This window comes from Bidens hawaiensis, unplaced genomic scaffold (assembly GCF_021521415.1).
Source record: "Bidens hawaiensis isolate Kalapana, Puna unplaced genomic scaffold, B.hawaiensis_p1.1 tig00049793_1, whole genome shotgun sequence".
In the NCBI taxonomy this organism is placed as follows: domain Eukaryota; kingdom Viridiplantae; phylum Streptophyta; class Magnoliopsida; order Asterales; family Asteraceae; genus Bidens; species Bidens hawaiensis.
The window spans coordinates 7,623-30,195 of record NW_027498912.1 but is presented as its reverse complement, the minus strand read 5'-3'; the positions used below and the strand labels follow the sequence as shown (position 1 = coordinate 30,195).

At 38.3% G+C, this 22,573-nt stretch overlaps 1 protein-coding gene across 1 annotated transcript; it reads left to right on the top strand.

Annotated features, from left to right (window-relative positions):
* The first annotated feature begins 21,878 nt into the window (after positions 1 to 21,878).
* Positions 21,879 to 22,349, top strand: LOC143598202 (uncharacterized). The gene has a single exon (XM_077076480.1). It carries the CDS (start codon positions 21,879 to 21,881, stop codon positions 22,347 to 22,349), a length of 471 nt encoding a protein of 156 aa, XP_076932595.1.
* Positions 22,350 to 22,573: the final 224 nt, after the last annotated feature.

Genomic DNA, 22,573 nt, shown 5'->3' with positions numbered 1-22,573 from the left:
ACAACTGTTTCAACAACTCAACTCAAACAAAACCGTAACCTATTTAAATACACGACAACTTCGCCTGGCATGTTCAGGCGAAGTTGTCCATAACTTCGCTTGACTAACAAGTTCGCCTAAACAGCGAACTTGTCAGTAACTTCGCTTAAGACATATAAAACATAATTAATCATTACAGACTCGATTACAGACACTAGACTATGAACTACTGACATTATGCACCAACATTCTTTTTTTTTTTGTACAAAATATATTTTTAAATAGGAGTGTTTTTATTATTTTTATTTCATTCCTACAATTTTTTTTGGATACCAAACAACATAAAGTAATAATTCATTTTATTCTCATAGGTTAACCAAACAAGACAAATGAATGGTAATGATCCATTTCATTCCATTGTCCATTTCATTTTTTATCCCATTCCATTCCCCCTTTATTTTATTACTTTCAACCAAACATACTCTATGTTTTAATACTGTAAATTTCATACTTGAATTTAGACGTATGTGAAAAATAATCCCATATTTTTTTACAACCCTTGAAATATGTAAGTCATTAGCTATGACTTTTAAACTAAACAAATAGTAAATACTTCAAAGATCCATATCATAAAAAGACTTCTATAATGTATACTAGATTTTATCCCCCATATTACGGGGGTTGTTTTACATTATTCATTTTTAATATATATATATATATATATATATTTGAATTTTAATTTCATTTATTGTAAGAAAGTTAATAATTAATATACTTGAGTTTGATGATAAAATGTTTTCACAAATAAATGATATATTATAATCCGATTTAAAAGCTATCTGGGTTTGGTGATACCCATTACCCATTTATTTTCTTTATTATAAAATTGTTTCTTAATTATAAATGTAGGTTCCCTGGACGGATCACACGATATATCCCGATATACACAGGTGCGGAATCCCTGTGTAGATCGTTACGGACGTAGAACACAAACACACGAACACACGAATACGATACGAACAAACACACGTTATATTAATAACTCAACACGTGATATAATCACAGTTACAGACTCTCGACCTCACGTCACTTGACTCACTGATTTACACGAACTTGAACAACTAAACCAATAAGCCGTAACCTATATAAATACACGACAACTTCGCCTCAGGCGAAGTTGTCCATAACTTCGCTTGGTTAACAAGTTCGCCTAAGCGAACTTGTCAACAACTTCGCTTGGTTAACAAGTTCGCCTAGGCGAACTTGTCAACAACTTCGCTTTAAACAAACAAATACATAAACAATATTACAGACTCGATTACAGACACTAGACATATGAACTACTGACATTTATGCACCAATAGACTCCCCCTTGGTAGTAGCTTCATATCTTGATCTTTCAGCTCTTGTCTCGTAATCCTGTAACTTCAAGCGTGCACTCCTTCTCTAACACACACCGACACAACTCGTTGATACTTTCTTGCTTCGTCCTTCCAAGCTGGAATATAAAAGATTTTCTTCTCGTTAAGCACCTTCAGATCAGCTTGCGATAAGTTAACAAGATGCATCGGATCGTAAACTCTAAGGATCTCTTGTTCATCCTCATCTTCCATCACTGCCTCCGCTGTCTCACAGTCAACGAACCACCACTTTAGGTCTTTGAGCACATCCTTGGGCATAAGCTTCATCGGTACTTCTTTAAGGCACCGGATTGGTTTATACTTCATAACCATCCAAGGCTTTCCATCAACTCTCAAACCATTATCCTTGTCTTCAACAAGTTTCCCTTTCTGTGGTTTCAACAGCTCAAACTTCTTTTCCTTTATGCTCTCTTTCCATACGATTTTCCCTATGACTCTAGCCATATTATCGTCACTTCGATTGATCAACCCCAATCTGGCTAAGTCTTTAACCTCACATTCAGGCAGTGTGTTTAACGATCTCAACATTCTTCTAAGGTACTGAACTCCATCATATCGTTTAATCACGAAGAGCCGCAACTGCTCATCATAAATCCAGCATATAATCCCTTTCTTTGCTTCAGCATAGCCCTTAATATTGTAACTCTTTTTGAACATTGTAGGGACTGCCGGTTTCTTCGTTTTGACGAACCATTGAGCGTATCCTTCCTTCCACCTCGGCTGCTCTTCCCATTCAGTATCCTCAACTGCCGTCTGATCACCCATATCGGCCTTCTCAACCTCTGGAATGTCATGTTCGACATTTTCCTCTACTATCTCTCCTTCCTCAATCTCCTTCTCAATCTCAATCTGCTCACCGATCTTCTCAATCACATCACTCGGCAGCACATCTTCATCAAATAACACATCGTCACTGAACATTTCATCGTCAAGTTCCCTCAACGCATCAATCACGTCATCATCACCACCAGCCGCGTCGGTAGACTCCCCCTCAGCTGTGGAAGTACCAAGAGCTTGAGAATTTCTTGGCAGCTCACCACCTGCATCTTTCGATGCATTGGGATCATCGTCTCTGTCGTTTCTCTTCTTCGTCCTAAGCTCGTCGCCTTTACAGCTCATCTCCCCCTGAGATGCCAAGAACTCCTTCAAGGCATCTATAATTTTCCCATGTTCAACCAGGAGCGATGACTGTAGTTGATTTGCTTCTACTAGGCGTTGAATAGTCTTCGATTGCTCTGCCACGATCCGCTCTAGTGAAGCTATTCTCTCTGAGTCTGACATAGGCGTAGGCGAGACATCAAAAGCAGGCGTAACCGCAGGTGGTACCATACCTGATAACCCTGCAGTAGTGACGACCGTTGACTCTACAAATCGTGCAGCAACCACCGACTGAGTAAGCGTTGGAGGTGGTAGAGACACAATCTCCGGAGTCGACATCTGGATAGTAGTGGTAGATGGAATGCCAGCAGATGATGTAGCCACCACGGGAACATCCGCAGCGCTTGTACTTGTAACCTGTACAGAAGTAGGAACGATAGACATACCAGACAGTGCGGCCGGAGCGAAACGTACCATCCTTGAAGTCTCTCCAGCTCCCATACCAGCACCTGTCCTTTCCCGTCTTGATCGTCTTATCAGCTTATGTATATCTTCTTCCTCTTCTGACTCATCATCATCCTCCGTTCTCTTTCTTTTCCCAAACGTTCTCTCTCGAGACACCATCAACCGTCTCCCCTCATTCATGATCTCATCCAAATCTGAGTCAGCCATCGACGTAGCTGCTCTAGTAACACTCACACCCGAACCTTGTGCAGCAGAGACCTGCACCTCTTCCAGCGGATCAACTCGGTCCATATCAAAGTAATCTTGACCACCAAATACTTCATCAAGATCAATATTCTCCTCAGCCGTCACAACAGGCACAGCAGATGCAGCTTGAGTTGCTCTTGCCTGTCGCGGTTGAGGATCTCTGAACTCGTCCCCACCAGCAGGAACATACTCTGGTTGATTAAAAACCCAAACAGTGGAGTATGCCTTGGACGCCGCTCAGGCTTGCTCCTCGCACTCGAAGTACGGCATTGAGCAAAGATACGTTTGCTCACAGACTCCACGTATCTGATTGGTCGTCTCTGAGGTAGATTCGGAGCCACATGGTTCAATATCATCTGGATGAAACGTGGATACATAATGAACCGCTCACGAGCCATCGCCCTCCTCTGTCTGTCAATCTCGTAAAAGACCATCTGACTAAAACTATAGCGTTTATTGTAAGTCAATGCAGTCATTGCGGACTGCATGGTCGCACCCATACCGTCAGTGCCCGCCTTCCTTCCTGACATGCAAACTATCATAACGTGCATAAGGAAGCGCCACTGATCAAGCAGAAAACCCTTCCGTCTCTGTGTATCGCCTAATGGACCAGAATAGCCCATTCGGAGAAACGCTCCATCACGAAACGGAGCCACAAACTCAGTTGGGTCGCCCCTCATCTCTTCTCCAAACCGTAACGCCACCCGAATCTGTTTAGAATTGAACTGAACCTGATGATTGTTCACAGTCGCTCGCATGACCGGGGGCTCAACATGACAATCGTATTCTACCGTCTGCCAAAAGTCTTCGATATTTGGTAAGGATATCGGCAGAGTGTTCGTGATAGCATGAAAAATCCTCGAGCGTATGAGGAAAGTAATAATCTCGCGGTAATCCTCAACGCCGCTCGCTTCCGGGTCAAGGGTGATGTACATATTGTGACCCGGGAAAAGTTGCCTCTGATTGTCACCATCGTCTCCTCCTGCACCTCCAGCACCAGCTACTGCAGCCATATCTGCAACAAACGAACCAAGTTAGATAAACGTTAATGAATAACACAAGTTCGCTGGTTACCATGAGCGAAGTTGTGATAATCTGTTTATAGGCGAAGTTAAAGGTGGGGCGAAGTTGGGACAACTTCGCTTCAGCCTTAAGTTCGTCTATTTAACATTCAGTAAAATTGATCTAGGCGAAGTTAATGTTAACTTCGCCTCATCACAACATCGCCTCAGGCGAAGTTAATGACAACATCGCCTCAGGCGAAGATAAGCCTCAGGCGAAGTTACGGATAACTTCGCCTAAACCTTAAGTTCGCCTGAATCTGAATCGGCGACAGTAAGGATTATGGAACAACGTGCAGTTGATGTTTTCGTGATTAAGGAATCCGGAAAACATGATGTTAAGGTTATCTAGACGATCAAAGTGGTTCTTAACACGCAAAAACAAGTTTTTGAAAATCGGTTGTTAAAGGTCGATCAACTGAGGACACGAAACAGGTCGAAACGACCTCAGATTAACATCTATGAACATCGAATATCAGATATAGGAACCCAAACAACCTTTAAATCGGTTTGAAATCGAAGAAAGATAACAAAGATGATTGACAGATAAGATCGCCGGAAAATCAGTTAAGTTCGCTGGATTTTTGCAGAGTATAAGTTCGCTGATAAAATAATGAGCGATTTGACCTTAAGTATTCTTTATATATGGGCGGAGTTACACAGGCGAAGTTACGGTTAACTTCTCCTGGGCAAAGTTATTCACAAGTTCGCCTGTTTAACAACATCGCCTATATTTACAAAATCAAACCTTATAATTTGAAAATTTTTCAATTAACTCTTTAAAACTTCCCTTTAAGAAATAAATGACATGATCAATTCTAAGTAACCAGTTAAAAAATCATAAAACTATCTAAGTACAAAAACTTTAAAAATTTAAAGTATAAGGGATCAAATTTCAGTCTAGTTAGGGACTACCACGTTTTAGAAAAGATCCGAACAGGAATCATACTAAGTATGTGACTGTCACATAGATCCGTGTTTAGCTGTATTATGACATATAGAGACAGGTTGTAAGCAGATAAATAACTTAAGATGGTTTTCAAAGTTTCTGTGATACGAGTTAGGTTCAATTAAGCCTCAAAATTTAAGTGGGCAACAACTCAGAGATTATGATGCCTCCTATCTATTCTCAAAGCGTATTTGGCTTTCCCCAAGTCACCCCGAATTGACTTCGACCCATAGTGTCTGATTAAGTTTGTAATTACTCTTCATCTGCTTCCCGTTCTCTTTCTTACTCCATGATTAAGAAGTCTTGATATGTTGAACTCTAAAATGTTTCAATAACTCATATATTTTTTTTATTTTTTTTATTTTTTTTTTATGATAAACTTTACATAGACTTCAAAGTAGAAATTAACTGCAAGTCCCGAATCTGGATCACTGCAGTATCTTGAGACGCTATCTTCACGGGAATCAGAACACTTACGGGCTCGTGTATGACTGGGTAATCACTTTTCTGCCTATCATTCGGAAAGATATATATGAAGACATGCAAAACTCTTAAGGAGTTTCCACGTAAAATCAAGTAAATTTAGTTTGTATCACATCTACTTTTACGCACCATTAAAAAGTTACCATGACATACAATGACTGTTTTAAAGCCTTTTAAGCCTAATAACTTCACTAGTTAAGCACACAGAATCAGTATAACTATCATTTTCCAAGGTTGGATCAATTTTCTGTTAAACATAGCAAATGAACTTCTTACGAAGTAGTAGACTTTGAAAAGTAATTTCATTTCCCAGAAAAATTTTGAATTCTATCGCCCCGATCGATTCAAAGTCTTCAGGTAAACGGCTATCCCGAAGATCCAATGGATCAGCTGGACCGACCACATACTAGTATGTGTCCTTCTAACTAATTATGATCGACTAATTTTCAGCGAAAGAATAAAAACTCATCATAACCGCCCCGGTCACTTTCAGTCATCTGGTTAATGGCTATCCTCATATTCTATAAGTACCAAACATATCCTAAGACATGTCCTTCAAACTGAGGTAACCGACATAATTTTAAGCGATTAGTGACGTTTTTTTTTTTTTTTTTTTATTTAAATACAAGAAAAGCATGGTTACTCGGGATTGATCATCCCATTCAGTTCAATAAGGTTTTGAAATCTGGATTTGTCAAACACTTTAGTATATAAATCAGCGAAATTATCAAGCGTATCCACCTTTTCAAGCACAATCAATTTCTTCTCAGCACAATCCCGTATAAAATGATGACGTATGTCAATATGTTTAGTTTTACTATGTTTCACGGGATTGTTAGTTACTGAGATAGCAGCTGTGTTATCAATGCAAATAGGAGTAAGTAAGAAATTCAGACCATAGTCGCGCAACTGTTGTTGAATCCAAAGAACCTGAGAGCAGCAGTTGGATGCTGCCATGTATTCTGCCTCACAGGTTGAAATTGCGACTGAAGTCTGCTTCTTGCATTGCCACGACACCAATCTGCCACCAAGAAACTGACATCCTCCAGTTGTTGACTTCCGACTCTGATTGCACCCTCCATAATCAGAATCTGTGTAAGCGACCAGCTCCAAGTCTCCTCCTCTCGGGTACCACAACCCCAGCTTCGGCTTGCCCTTGAGATACCGCAGTATCCTCTTTGCACCTTTCAAATGAGATTCTTTTGGATTTGCCTGAAAACGTGCACAAAGACAAACAGCAAACATTATATCAGGCCTAGATGCAGTTAAGTACATTAAAGAACCTATTATTGCCCGATATTGAGTTGGGTCCACATCTGCATCACCGTCTAATTCAGCACCCAATTTGTGATTGACGCAGATTGGAGTATCATATGAAGAACTGTCCTCCATCTTGAAGCGCTTGAGCACATCATGAACATACTTCGTCTGATGAATGAACATCCCGTCCTTCTTCTGATCAACCTGCAATCCTAGAAAGAAAGTTAGTTCACCCATAGCACTCATTTCAAACCTTTTCTTCTTGACGGCTTCAAACTCCTGACACATGGAGACTTTTGATGCAGCAAATATAATGTTATCCACGTAGACTTGTACCAGCAGGAAGTCGCTTCCATCTCTTTTGAAGAACAACGTGCTATCAATTTTCCCTCTTTCAAAACCATTCTCGAGCAAGTAATCCGATAAAGTTGAATACCAGGCACGAGATGCCTGATGTAATCCATACAACGCCTTGCTCAACCTGTACACGTGATCTGGAAAGTCTGGGTCAGGAAAACCCGGAGGTTGCTCAACATACACAACCTCATCAACTTTCCCATTCAAAAATGCACTCTTCACATCTAGCTGAAACACCTTCATCTTTTCATAAGCAGCAAACGCCAAAAACAATCTTATGGCTTCCAACCTGGCGACAGGAGCGAACACTTCATTATAATCAATCCCCTCTTGTTGATTAAAACCTTTAACGACTAGCCTCGCCTTATTCCTTATAATGATCCCCTTATCATCTCTCTTGCACTTAAACACCCATTTTGTGCCTATAGCATGCACATTCTTTGGTTTTTCAACCAAAGTCCAAACTTCCATCTTCTCGAATTGAGCCAACTCTTCTTGCATGGCTTCGACCCACGAGCTGTCCTTTAAAGCCATTTGATAATTCTTCGGTTCAATCTGGCTTATAAAGCAGGTGTACAGGCATTCATTGATTATTCCTGTCTCCTTAATGCTTGTATAAACACAGGTGTGCTCATTCAAGCTACTTCTAGTTTGTACACCGGAGGACACATCACCAATCACATTCTCCAAAGGGTGATCTTTATGAATTCTCGTGGTTGGTACAGAACCGACATGCAAATTGTCTTCCAAGTTAGAAGAGAGCTCGTCAATGGTTGTTTCATGCTGAGAGTGAAAAGGATTGATAAATTCTTCTTCAGTTGAGGCAGCAGGGGTATCGATAGTATTTGATGAGGAAGGTTGACATTTATCAATCAGCTGTCTTTGCAATAGATTTTCTTCCTCATCAAGGATCATCTTCGTTGCAACTCTCTCTTCTTCTTCAGCAATATCCAAAAACGGTACGTTAAAAGACTTGAAGAGTTTAACATAGTCGAAAAACTCAGCAGGTCCGTTGCTTGGTTTTGGCGGTTGGTAACTTGTGATGTCGGTGTTACACACCACCTCAACCTTGCTGGTCGATGTATTGAAGACACGTCTGTTAGGAGTCCCAACAACATAACCGACTAAGATTCCTTCATCGGCTACTTCACCAAATTTAGAATTTGTCTTCAAAATCGAACAAGGGGACCCGAAAGGTTCAAGACCACTCAAATTGGGCTTTCTCCCATGCATAAGCTCGTAACACGTTTTATTAAGCCTCTTAACCGTTAAGACTCTGTTCAGGACATAACAGGCTGTAGCAATAGCTTCAGCCCAGAACACCACAGGAAGCTTCGAATCTGCCAGCATAGTTCTGGCTCCTTCAATTAAAGTTCGGTTCTTCCTTTCAGCCACTCCATTTTGTTGCGGTGTATAAGGAGCGCTGTATTGGTGTTCAATCCCTCTCTGAAGGCAGAAGATCTCTATCTCAAAATTCTTGAACTCCGTTCCATTGTCACTCCTGATGAACTTAACTGTTTTACCCATGACGTTCTCAACTTTGGTAATCAAATTCTTCACCATTTGAGCCGTCTCATCTTTCGATTTCAGAAAATATACCCACGAATATCGCGAGTAGTCATCAGTGATCACCAAGCAGTAAGAAGTACCTCCTAGACTTTTTGCATATACGGGACCGAAGAGATCCATGTGAAGCAATTCTAGAGTACTGGCAATAGAGTTGACCTTCTTGGTGAGATGGGATTTCTTGTGTTGCTTTCCCTTCTTGCATGCTACACATTTGTCTTCAAAGTTAAACCTTTTCAAGGGAACGCCCATCACAAGTCCATTCCTGACAATGTGGTTCATCTTCCGAAGATGAATGTGCCCCATCCTCCTGTGCCACAGTTCGGATTCCGATTCGCTTGCTTTCGTCATTAAACATGATTCTTCCGTGGCCATTTCAGTAGACCTCATATCCATCACATAAGTATTTGTATCACGTGGAGCTTCCATCACTATCCACTCGTCTGGTATCTGAAAACCAGGCTTCAACACGATCGCCTCATTCTTCGTGAAATGAACAGTGTACTCCTTATCACAAATCTGCGACACACTCAGCAGATTGTGCTTCAACTCTTCTACAAAGTTCACATTCTCAAGAGTCATTTTTCCATTGGACACCGTTCCTCTTCCAGTAATTTTGCCTCCACTTTCACCGGCAAAGCTAACTCTCGCTCCTTGAACAGGTTTTAAGTCGTGCAACAAGTATATGTTACCCGTCATGTGCCGGGAACAGCCGCTATCTACAATCCAAAGACTGTGGGCAGCCCTGTTCAACTGTTCCTGCACAATAAAGCAAAGGATTAGAATCTAGGGACCCAAGACCAATTGGTCTTGGATCTATACATTCCGTACTTCGGCTTTCCAAAGTTAGCATCTGGATAATTCCTGTCAGTCCTATTAGGAAATCTCCTTGGAAATTGAGTGTGAGGCCTTCCAAACCTATGTGTATTGAAAGTATTATATCTTGCGGTTTGGTTATTAGCATTGTTAAACTGAGGTTTGTTTCTGTGAAAACCTGAATTAGTTACATTTCGGAACTTTGAAGGGTTTTCATTTTTAGCAGTATTAAAATTACCATTAGGCTTATGCTCAGTTTTAATAGGCCTCACACCTCTGAATTTCGGCGTCAGAGGGCAATCTGCAACAAGATGTCCTAACTTATTACACCTAAAACAACACCTATGCTCCATTTTCTTTTCAAAGGTTGTTTTGGATGTCGAGGCTGTGTTACCGGCCGTTCGTCTCACATAAGGTGGGACGTACGGGTTGAGTGGAGTACTCTTTTTATAAGTTTTATCTTTTTCTCCACCAGTGGGTAACACTACCTTCTCTTTTGTCTTACCCGATTCGGACAACTTATCCGAATCTGATGAGACTGGACTCGTAACAGAAATTTTCACACTTGAAACAGGCGAACTCGTTTCGCCACTACTAACACTTGGTTCTTTACTCGTAACCTTGATTGGAACTGTCTGAGGAACTTCAAAATCAACAGATTTCTGAACACTAGGGTTAAAAGTGTAATTGTGGTTATAAGGTAGTGGAACCTCGTGATAACCAATTCCTCCCCTCTTCGCAGAGGAATCTTGACCACTAACAAGGTGATCAAGAATAGCTGAGGAATTTCTGAACTGCTCAAGTTTTCGGTTCAGTTCCACCACTTTCACCTGGTGGTCAGCAATCTGCTTTTCTCGTTCAGCAATCAGTTTAGTCTTTTCTTCTAAAACCTCATAACTTAGATCAATTACTTCAATTTTTTCAGCAAGTTTTGTTTTTAAGCTTTTAACATCTTTTTCACACGCTTTTATTTTAACTTTGTAACTGTTTTCTCTTGCTTTCATAAAGTGATGATCTTCTTTAAGAGTTTTAAATTCAGCATCTAAACGAACATACTGATCAGTTATGGTAGCAAGTTGCTCAGACAAGTTCTCACATTTAGTACATATAGGTTTAGAACATACCTCGGAGGACTGGTCCTTGAGATCTGCCATGAAAGCTTTTTCCTCTCCAGTAGCTTTCACTTCTCCGGTGACCTTCTCACATTCTTCATTCTCAACCTTAGCCATATTTGCCTGCTCAAAAGTTTCATCCGAATGCAGGTTCCAGTTGTATTCACCTGCTTCTCTAGACATCATGGCACTGAAATCTTTACTACTCCCATTGTACTGTGCATACCTGCCTTGACCACGTTCAACTCTCTCGTTTCTGCACTCTTTAGCAAAGTGGCCGTTTTGTTGACAGTTATAGCACCTCACCTTAGTCTTGTCGAAACCAGGCCTGCCACCAACAAACTTTCTCCCTGTCTTCCTCATAAACCTCTTCACCCTCCTCACAATCATGGCCATCTGCCATTGTAGATCCATCTCTTCCATATCATCAGCATCTATTTGGTCATAGTCTTCATCCAGCATCGCTGGATCAACAACCTTCCCTTGGATATAGTTCTCATATGAAGCAATAAACGAAGCATAGAAGCCAAACTACTCTTCAGCAGATTTGACGCTCATTGGCATCTTAGAGTAGTTATTGCTTGAAAAACTTGAAGAGCCACTACTCTGGCTTGCTGTCTGTTTAGTACCACTTGATCCACCGGCTACAAAGCAAACATCCCCATTTGAGTTTACTGACACATGCCCCTCCTGTGAAGACTTGGCACCCGACTCGCCCTTCGAGTAGTAGGCGGCAGAATCAGTCTTTGAACTTGAATTGGAGTTTACTTTAGCACCGTACATGCCTGGATCTTGAACCTGATCCATAGATGTTTCTTTTCTTACCATATTAAGCTCAAAAGTTCTGAGCTTGTTGACAGTGGTTTCAAGATCATAAGTAGGGAAGTCCTTGTCTTCCCTCATCAGTACAGTATACATCTCCCATTTTGGTGGGAGGGCATCGAGAAGCTTCTCAACTATTTCTTCTTCTCGGTAGGAAATAGAATAGTTGCTCAGCTCAGTCATTAGATGATAATATCGGGTGATAATATCATCTAAAGATTCGTTCTTCAAAAATTTGAAGACGGAAAACTGAGTTTTGAGCAATTTGATTTTTGAAGCTCGAATTCCTACATTCCCTTCAAATCTGTTCTCAAGAGCTTCCCAAAGCTCTCTAGCTGATGTGTATTTTCTGAATGTATGGAGGATCTCTTGTGGAAGAGCCATTGTGATTGCAGCATGGGCCTTGCTCTCGGCTTCATACATCTTTTTCTCCTCCTCTTCCATTTTACTGTATTTCTTGATTTGGTCTCGACCCTCATACTCCATGACTGGTGGAATATATCCATCTTGGATGCATACCCACATTTTCGCATCCTGGTACTTAACGTATTGTATGAACCGATCCTTCCACGCGACAAAGTCGGTTCCCTTCAGCAACCTTGGGGCCTTTGTAGCTGACCCCGCTTCAACTTCCATCTTTACAAGCTCCGAAATGTTGATCGACGACATCCTTCTTGAAGACTAAGAAACCCGAAAAATTCTGAGTAGGCGAAGTTAAAAAAAATTTCCTCTGAACAGTACTGTAGGCGAAGTTAAGGATAACTTCGCTTAAGTAATAACTTCGCTGGATCTTTCTTAAATTCGCGTGACTGGGCGAAGTTGAGAATAACTTCGCTTAGGGTAAGCGAACTTAGAAAGTAGGCGAACTTGAAGAAAAATTCGCTGAGCTAGGCGAACTTGATGAGAACTTCGCTGAGTTAGGCGAAGTTGAGGAGGTGGGCGAAGTTGTAAATAACTTCGCTTCTCCTTATATCTTCGCCGAAACCCTACGTATCCTGACGGCAACTTCGCCTGATGAACAGCAACTTCGCCTGACGAACTCAAACTTTCTGCAGATCTGAAAATCGGATTTTAACGAGGTTTTTGACGGTTTAAAGGCTTGAACACACTGGTAGGAGGCTAGAATGAGCAAAAACACCAAAAACTCGTCTCGTGAATAGTCGAAACGGGACGAATTCTACACCCGCGTGAATATCCCGAACCACACAATCGAGCAAAAGCTCTGATACCAATTGTAGGTTCCCTGGACGGATCACACGAGATATCCCGATATACACAGGTGCGGAATCCCTGTGTAGATCGTTACGGACGTAGAACACAAACACACGAACACACGAATACGATACGAACAAACACACGTTATATTAATAACTCAACACGTGAAATAATCACAGTTACAGACTCTCGACCTCACGTCACTTGACTCACTGATTTACACGAACTTGAACAACTAAACCAATCAGCCGTAACCTATATAAATACACGACAACTTCGCCTCAGGCGAAGTTGTCCATAACTTCGCTTGGTTAACAAGTTCGCCTAAGCGAACTTGTCAACAACTTCGCTTGGTTAACAAGTTCGCCTAGGCGAACTTGTCAATAACTTCGCTTTAAACAAACAAATACATAAACAATATTACAGACTCGATTACAGACACTAGACATATGAACTACTGACATTTATGCACCAACAATAAATAATATCTTTTTTTAAATAAAATAGAATATTAATTTTTAGTATATCCTTATTTTATAGGATTTTCATATCAAATATTTGATGAGATTAATTTTTAATATAATGAGATGTTATAACCTGTTTAAGAGCTATCTGAGTTTGGTGAGACCTTTACCCGTGAATTCGGGTCAAATGCGTGAGAAGCCCTCATTTACAAATAAAGCAATCTGATGGCTTGAGAGAATGATTGTTTTGCATTTTTCGTTTTTTAATATTTATTTTTTGGATTTTAATTTTCTTTATTGTAAGAAAGTTAATAATATACTTAGGGTTTGATGATGAAAGGGTTTCATAAATAAATGGCATGTTATAACCCGTTTAAAAGATATCTGGATTTGGTGACCCATGACCCGCTTATGTTTTTACTATAAAATTGTTTATTAATTATATATAATATTTTTTTCTTTTTAAATTGGATATTAAATTTTAGTATATCCCTATTTTATAGGATTTTCATATCAAATAATTAGTAAGATTAATTTTTAATTTAATGAGATGTTATAACCCGTTTAAGAGCTATCTGGTTTTGGTAAGACCCATACCCATGAAGTTGGGTTAAATCAATGAGAGGTCTCCATTTAAAAATCAAGCAATATGGTGGCTTCCATAAAAAAGGGAAGCAACCACATCGCGACACCTAGGATTTTATGATCTTCTTTTATATATATTATATATATAGATTCACATTAACATTTAAGATAACGTCTGTTTTTTATCAATTAAAAGTCCCTGGTTATGCAACTAAAACAAGTTTAAAACTACTTTACACACATTTATCAAAAGAGGGCAAACATTATGATTTATTTATATCGGTTAGTTGATCGAACGAGACTTAATCACCTCAATCTCCGGTTACATAAACTTTACCATACACCGCCTGCGTACGGCACACCGCTATCAAAAACCAACACCAGCGCAAAGGCCAGCGTAAACCATTTGTAATCCGACACATGCTATGGTGGAACGTTGGCGTTTTTAATCCAACCTGTATACTTTACCTATACATCGTATTAGCATCATGGTTTTATAGATAAATAAGGAAGAAATATTCCTTACAGTACCGGACACATTTTCGATAAGTAAATTGCATAAAGATTACCTTGATTTATATAAGGCTGTCCGTCCTGGCCCGTCATCATAGCCGTGAGTGGCCTGGCGTGAGCCACATCGGCCACAAACACCACAACTGTCAGCCACGACCGGCCTCGCGAGTGAGCGGCTGCCAGCCGGCTCACCGTGGCTAAAGTGACCGGCGGGCCTTGGGACGCGTGATCTGATAGTTGGGGCTTGGGTTAAATTAAAAAAAAAAAAAAATTTCCTTTTTTACCTATATAACCCCCCTCCCCTCCCCAATTAACTTTAAAAAATTACCAACACTCTCAATTCTCTCTACACTACTTCAAAAAAATATATATACAATATTACTCAAACTTTTTTAAAAAGTATGGATCAACGGGGGTGGGTCTTACCGATCAGAAATGCCTTTTGGTCAAAACGATGACAACATGCTTGACACCGCCGAGATAAAGCATAACTTGAGTTAAATGCCACCACCGTCTCCCTACTTTTCTGTTCCGGAGACACAAGAGGTACGTAAAGAGGCTACCAAGGGCAAACGAGCCAACAAAAAAAACCAAGGAGGAGCGGGAGGCTCGAGCCGAGCGGCCGAAGAAGTCGTTCCAAAAAGAAAAACAACTCCTCGGACAAAAGAGGAGAAAAAAGCTTTGTGTCGTGCTTGGATTCCTTTTTTTTTTTGGTTTCGTTTAACATTTTAAAAATATGTTTGAAACTTATCTTTATTTAGTTGTAGCTGACTATCAAAAGCACCGTATATTTTGGGGCATAGTGCGAGGGTTGTTATATAGGATGGTGGGATATACGGACTGTACCGACAATATGATGTCAGGAAGATAATCCTAAACTCGCAAATTTGTCGGACCTTTCATAAATTTACATAACAGAAACAGTCGTCGAATGCAAGCGAGCGGGAGCGATGATCATCAAGTCTATAAATTCACACGCGACGAATGGAATGCCAAAGTGTTCAACAAGTACGGAACGGTAAAATCGTGGGACGAGGACTACTTGTGTCAAATACTCAAGTTGTGCTCGAAATGGTCGAGTTAGTTACACCGGACCATGATGGTGGCTCAATGCCAAAGCATACGAAAACTACTTCGTCCGGTACATACATGTCTCTAGTAGCTCAGATGTTCATGTAGGGATCGACCTAAACGTGTCCGGTCAAGAAGGTCAACCACAGGTCTTACGCTGACCACCCGGAAGGGACTGGAGAAAAAGAGCAACAACAAGTACCGAGGTCGATCCGGAATTTGTCGAAGACATCCACAAAATATCGAGTAGTATTAAAGCGGCGGGCGGGGTGAATTTTTCAAAAGACAAATTTAAGAAGTTAGACTTTCTTATCAAGGACTTTAGTAACCTCGATCCCATGCCCCGAGATGTATTCGAACAAGAACAAGCGCTTGTTCTTGAGGAAATCAAAGCAAATCAAGAATGAAGGCGACGAGTAAGAGGTAGCGGGGATCGGGAATAAATTTGTATTTTTATTATTAAATTTGTAATTTTTTTTATAGTTTTAGGATGTTTAATTTTTTTTAATTTGTATTTTTTTTATGTTGTTAGGATGATTGGTGTTTTTTTATTAAATAAATTAGTTTTTTATTTATTATTATGTTATATTTAAAAAAGAAAAAAATCCGAAAATTCGTTGAAGTCACCGTTCGCCTAAACCACAACAGGCTCAGGCGGCTTCAGCGGTGACTTCAGTGAGTGTCCAGTCAGCGTTTAGTCAGCACTGCATGACACAATATTATTAGAGCATTCTCAATGGATTCTCTAAATTATGTTAGGGGGTTCTTCATTTTTTAGAGATGGTTAAAAGTGGTTGTGAGAGGAGGATAGAGTGTTACTGTTCATTGTTAAATTTGGAGAATCACACTGTTCATCTCTATAATTTTTTAATGTTTTTGAAAGTGGTTGTGAGTGAATGAGAGAGAAAGTATAAAAAAGTATTATTTAATTGAAAATAAAAAGAAAAAAATGATGTTTTTAATGTAATTATAGAGATGAAAATAAAAAATAAATAAAAAATGCTCTTAGATAAATTTAGAGCCTGCTTCAATAACTCATAACCTTACAAGTTTTGCAACCCCACCTTGTTGTTTACTCTTGAACATAACTTTGTAGGGTCAGATTGCATCTTTGTGATTCATTAGCGCTTTGTATTTAATTATTTATTTTTCTTTTGTCTTAAGAGGCTATAACAATAAAATACAATTTAAATGAGTTAAAACGACCCGCACACATCTTTGCTTCATAATTTTGTTTGCCTTTTGGAAAAGAAGTGTTAAAAGTAGGAATTGGTAAGAGAGCCTAATGCTAGTTCACATTTTCTTTGTTAACAAACTAGGTGACTTAATCGACGCGTTGCGTTGAGCTAGTGCTGTTTGGCTGTTATATGCAGCGAATGCAATTGACGTGTATTCGTGTTGTAGCAGCCAACGCGAATTCAGTCGGTATTGGGTTACGTAATCGGAAATAAACAAAAAAAAATTAATTTCTCAACACCCAAATACATCAAATTAACATATTTAAAAAACACGCGTTGTGGCAGTGAACCGACATGAATTTGGTATAATAGAGGCACTCTTATAGCTTTCGATACGAAAAATAACATATTTAAAACGCCGTTTATTTGGTCGCTAAAGCACGAACGTTTGTGGCAGCGAATTTACGCAAATTTGATAGGTATCGAATAGATTTGCTACGATATGAAATAGCGCAGACAATAATTTCGACAAATTAACATATTTAAAGAAAACAAATAAAAACAAAAAAAAAACAAAAAAAGAAACCAAGAATGGAGAAATACCATCATGAAAATTTGATTTAGATATGCCTCAAACCTACATAGAATTTTTATTAATTTTCTAAGCTTTAAAAAACTTATCAACAAACATGCCAAAAGTTCACAATTGATTACATGTTAAAATGATTTAGATAAAAATAAAAAAAAACCTATTAAAATATTAAAAAGATTTTTTTTTATGGCACTAAATCTCTCAATTATACTAACTAGATAATAAATTAATAAGAAATGCAATATGACCTTTTGACTTTGTTATTAAAAAAGTTGTGTCGCTGATTCACATTATTTGACAAATACAGTAGAAACTCGATAAATTAATACCCGATTATTTAATAAACTCTCTAAGATAATATTTTTGCCGGTCCCGACTCGGGGATAGGGTACTAAATTAATAATTCGCTAAAATTATAAGATAATACATTTTTGATAATTTCTTTAGACCCCATATAAAATATAAATTAATAATTCCTTATATATAGCTATTACATGAATGATTTATGAAGGTTTCTTGAAAAATGACTCAATTGTCTTTTGTTTTTTGTTGAAATCAATTTTCCCTTGAATCTCGTCTCTAATTTTTCTTAGCATGGTAAGAACTTCTGGTGTTGTTTTCTCATAGCTTAACAAGAAATTGTTCGATGTGATTGCCGCTTTAATAGCTTCGTTTCGCGAAGGGGGCTCCATTGTAGAATTTTCATCATCTTCTTTATCGATATCATCTTTATTAATTCCAATAACGCTTTCAATAATTTCTTCATCAGTCAACAACTGTGCAACTACATTTTCTTCTGGGTGAGTCAGAACATCTTCGACATCCATTGCATTGCGATAACCCAACTCTTTGATCAAATTCTGGAGTTCTTGAGTGCTTTCACCACCTTCATCTAAGTTCTCAAAAGTCATGTTATCTGTTGATCGAAGTTTACAATGACGAAAGCAGTTCGCAATTGTATTTGCACGAACATCCATAGTCCATGCTGAAATTGCAAGATTCATTGCATCTAATACATTTATTTTTGCTGGATTTGGAACCCCTAATTCATAACCCTCCAAAAGACTTCTATAAAATCGACAACGATAATGCATCTTAAAAGCTCGTAGGCTCCCCGCGTCACAAGGTTGAATTTTTGAAGTTGTGATTGGTGGCAAAAAAAATAATTCAACATTTCGTAATCCTTCAATAATTTTTAGATGAGCAGGGCAATTATCCACAATCAAGAGAATTTTTCTTACAACCATTTTTTTATCAAGTTGGCGAACATATTCTTCAAATAACACACCAGTCATCCAAGCTCGTTTGATAGAACGGTACTCACAGTTTAGACTGTTCAAGTTTACATTCTTGAAACACCTTGGTTTAGCATATTTCCCAATAATCCATAAAGGAAGTTTTTCCGAACCATCCTCATTACAGCAAATAGCAACAGTTAGTCTTTCCTTGTCTTGTTTTTTCCCTTCAAGCTGCATCGTTGCAAGGAAATGATCCGGTTGAAATCTAAAAAACAAACCTGTTTAAGATCAAAACATGTAAATAATTACATCACTAAAGTACAAAATATAAAATAAAATAATAAAAAAACAAACTTGTTTCATCCATATTAAAGATGTCTTTCATTTCAAACTGATCAACTTTGTCTCTTATGGATTTTAATTTGTCCTCCATGCCCTCCATTTCAACAGATCCACTCTCTCCAAAACGCCGGAAATTTTTAATTCCATATCTTGCTTTGAACTTTCCAAGCCAACCAATAGAAAAAGTAAAGTCTGGAGTATCCACTGGATACATATCTTTCATGAATTTTTTCGCCTTCTCGATTATTAGTTCACCTGTCATATTCACATGTTCTTGATATTGAAGAATCCATTCATAGAGAGATTTTTCTAGGTCAGGAAATTTTGCCGGTTTGTGTCGCTTAACATCGCCTCTTTCGGGAGCAAGTGAGAGATACTCTAAAGACCGCTTAACTGTATTCGATATTGTCTCTTGACTCACCTGCAAACCATAGTTACTATGAACCCATTCTTGCAATTGCTTTTGAGTGAGACTTGGATTATCCTTGTTGTGCTTGCATAATGCTTTTCGAATCTCGTCTGTCATTGTTGTTTTTTTCACACCTTTAAGATGGGAAGCCATGTTGTGTGTATGATTTGTTTGTGTTAATCTATTTTGATCTTGTATTTATATAGAAAATATTTTTAATGTCCATAAAGTGATACATTGAACACAAGAAGCATAATAAGGTGAGAGATTGAATGTTTCTTTCAAATTGGGGCGTTCATTTGATATACATTCATTGTATACAATAATTAAGTGGAAGCTTGAAAGGTGTTTGTAAACTAAGTATTCTACTCTAAATTAATAAAATATTAATTAATATATAAAATTAATAATTATTAATTTATCGATTAATTAATAAATTTTGGTGGTCCCAGGTGTATTATTTTATAAAGTTTCTACTGTATTAGATCATTTGTGGTTATTATTTGTTAGAGAAAAGAAACTCATGCGAAGGACCCAATTACTATTGCAGCGTCTAAAGAAATACTCTGATAAAAAATACATATGACTGGAACGTCTAATGAAATCCGTTTTACCATTGTAATTTTATTATATATTTTAAGGGGTGTTTGGCTTCTTCTTTTACCTCCTTATAATTTTTCAATAAGTTATAAAAAAGTGTAATTTATTAATTTTTTTCTCTCATATCAAAAGCAATTCAAACCCCTTATTAATTTTTAAAAAGTTAATAAGTTATAAGTTGGTGAAAATAAGCAATCCCAAACACCCCCTAGCTCGTGTATTACAAGTAGGTCGTCATTTGAAAACTGCACGACCGGCTAATTATAAAAAAAAATTAAAGAAACCTACCTTACCCAACATCGGAACTCAGAAGCAACGATTGGTTTGGTACTTGGTTTCAAGATTTTGTTTAAATGGTGAAAGAATTAAGACGGAGAAGAAAGATCACTGTTTATTTTTTCTAGGTACTATGTGATCTATAAATATTGAATCTTATATAACTTTTTTAATATGTTTTTTAGTCCAATTAAGCATAATTGGACTAACTGCTAAATTACTGTACCCTTTTTTCAGTTTTTTTACCCATTTAAACATAAACAAACTAACTGCTAAATTTTAAGCCTTTTTATTTTAGTTTTTTTAAACCCAGTTTCACTTGTTAATGTTCTAAAAGAAATTGTTAATGTATATATTATATTTTTTAAAAAACTAAAATCTTGTTTACTGAACCGAAACCATGCCCTAAAGTGCACCGAACCCAGAACAAGGTCTAGGTCGGCCCGACTAATATTATTGGAACTTAATAAATAACTAGGTTTTATAAACCGCGCATTGCGCGGATTTGTATCTACAATGCAAATGCTAATGAAATCGATGTTCAGGTGAAGCCACGCTCATCATCTTAAGCTCCTTCACGGCAACTCAACAATGAGAGAGTGAAGATGTATGTAATAGCTATCAACACTACAATCCGTTTGACCATTTTATTAGACTTTTGTTTATGGAAAGACTATCACCAAACGCCTTTATACATTTGTCATCGACACGCTATTCACATATTCATGCATATGCATCAAGTTTCATAAAAAAAGTGTCCCAAACAAAATAAACTTCAATCAACACAAATAACTAAGTGGCTGTGTGAAGGCATGTAATTGTTTCCAATCACATTAGGTTGGTTTTCAAGCAGTTTTGGTTCTCAAGTTCCACATGTTTTTGGTGATGATGCAAAAATAGACAAATTGAGGTATGGTCATAGCCGTCTTAGAGCATGTGCGGACTAGGCAATCGTGCGTGAATATGCATATGCATATTCATGCATATGCATCAAGTTTCATAAAAAAGTGTCCCAAACAAAATAAACTTCAATCAACACAAATAACTAAGTGGCTGTGTGAAGGCATGTAATTGTTTCCAATCACATTAGGTTGGTTTTCAAGCAGTTTTGGTTCTCAAGTTCCACATGTTTTTGGTGATGATGCAAAAATAGACAAATTGAGGTATGGTCATAGCCGTCTTAGAGCATGTGCGGACTAGGCAATCGTGCAAGGCCCATCAAGGTTTGTGACCCATAAGTTTTTAATTTCTTTGAATATATTTCATATATTATATGAGTTTTTAATTTCTTTTAATATATTTCAAGACCCATTTTTATAGCTCGTGCAAGGCCCACGACAACCATCGTACTCTTAGAGACGGCCCTGGGTATGGTTTGTGTGTGAACTTTGAATAGATCTTAGGCAAAAGAACAACTTTTTACAACACTTTTTTTTTCTTTTTGTGGTTAAATTTAACCAAAAAGTAAAACCTTCACCACAATAATTAGTTGTTTTAACACAACAAAAAGAATTACATACACAACAAGTTATTTATAATATTGAAACTATTAGTAATATATATTATCAATGTTTATTTGAATGATTTAGTTTCCTTGTTTAGTGCCAAGGTTGTTATAGAACATATCTTTATATATTGTAAAACAATCTTCAAAGAGAGGCAATAGTTCACGATAACTTTCATGGTAATCAGAGCGTGGGTTTTACCCTAAAAAAAATTCCTACCGTCGCCATCTGTTTTTTTCTCCTGGTTTTCGAACCATGGCCGGCGATGACTCTTCCTCTAGCAAGAGTCAAGATGACAAACCAAAACCACACCTACATCCAGCCTATAGTGTCACCAACATACAAACCAAAATCTGCACCCTTGACGGTAAAAACACAACTTATTCGTCATGGGTAGAACTGTTTAAATTTCATCTCAAAGCCTACAAAGTTCATCACATTGATGGCACACCACCGCCACCCGAAACTGATCCCACCTATGCCGAATGGTCTGAGTTAGATGCCCTCATAGTGCAATGGATATACAACACCATAAATGACGATACCCTTGATCGCATCCTGGAAGATGATATCTCGGCTCATGAAGCATGGACAAAAATCCAAGAAGTGTTCCTAAGCAACAAGAAAGCTTGTGCGGCGGCCTTGCTTCATGAATTCACTAACACCAAACTTAAAGATTGTGCATCTATGGGTGCATACTGTCAAAGGCTTAAGGATATCGCTTGACAACTCGCCGATGTTGACAAACCAGTTGATGACTCATCTCTGATTATACAACTGGTTAATGGTCTCCCCAAAGAACTCAGTACCATCGGCACGATAATCAATCAAGGTACTCCAACATGGAATCAAGCTCGCACCATGATTGATTTGGAGATGCGTCGCATATTAGCAACAACCGACTCGTCCACGGGTACCAATAGTGACTCCCTCCTATACACATCGCGTAA

Excerpts from the sequence above, each read along its gene's own strand:
- LOC143598202 (XM_077076480.1), top strand. The coding sequence starts at position 21,879 with ATGGCCGGCGATGACTCTTCCTCTAGCAAGAGTCAAGATGACAAACCA.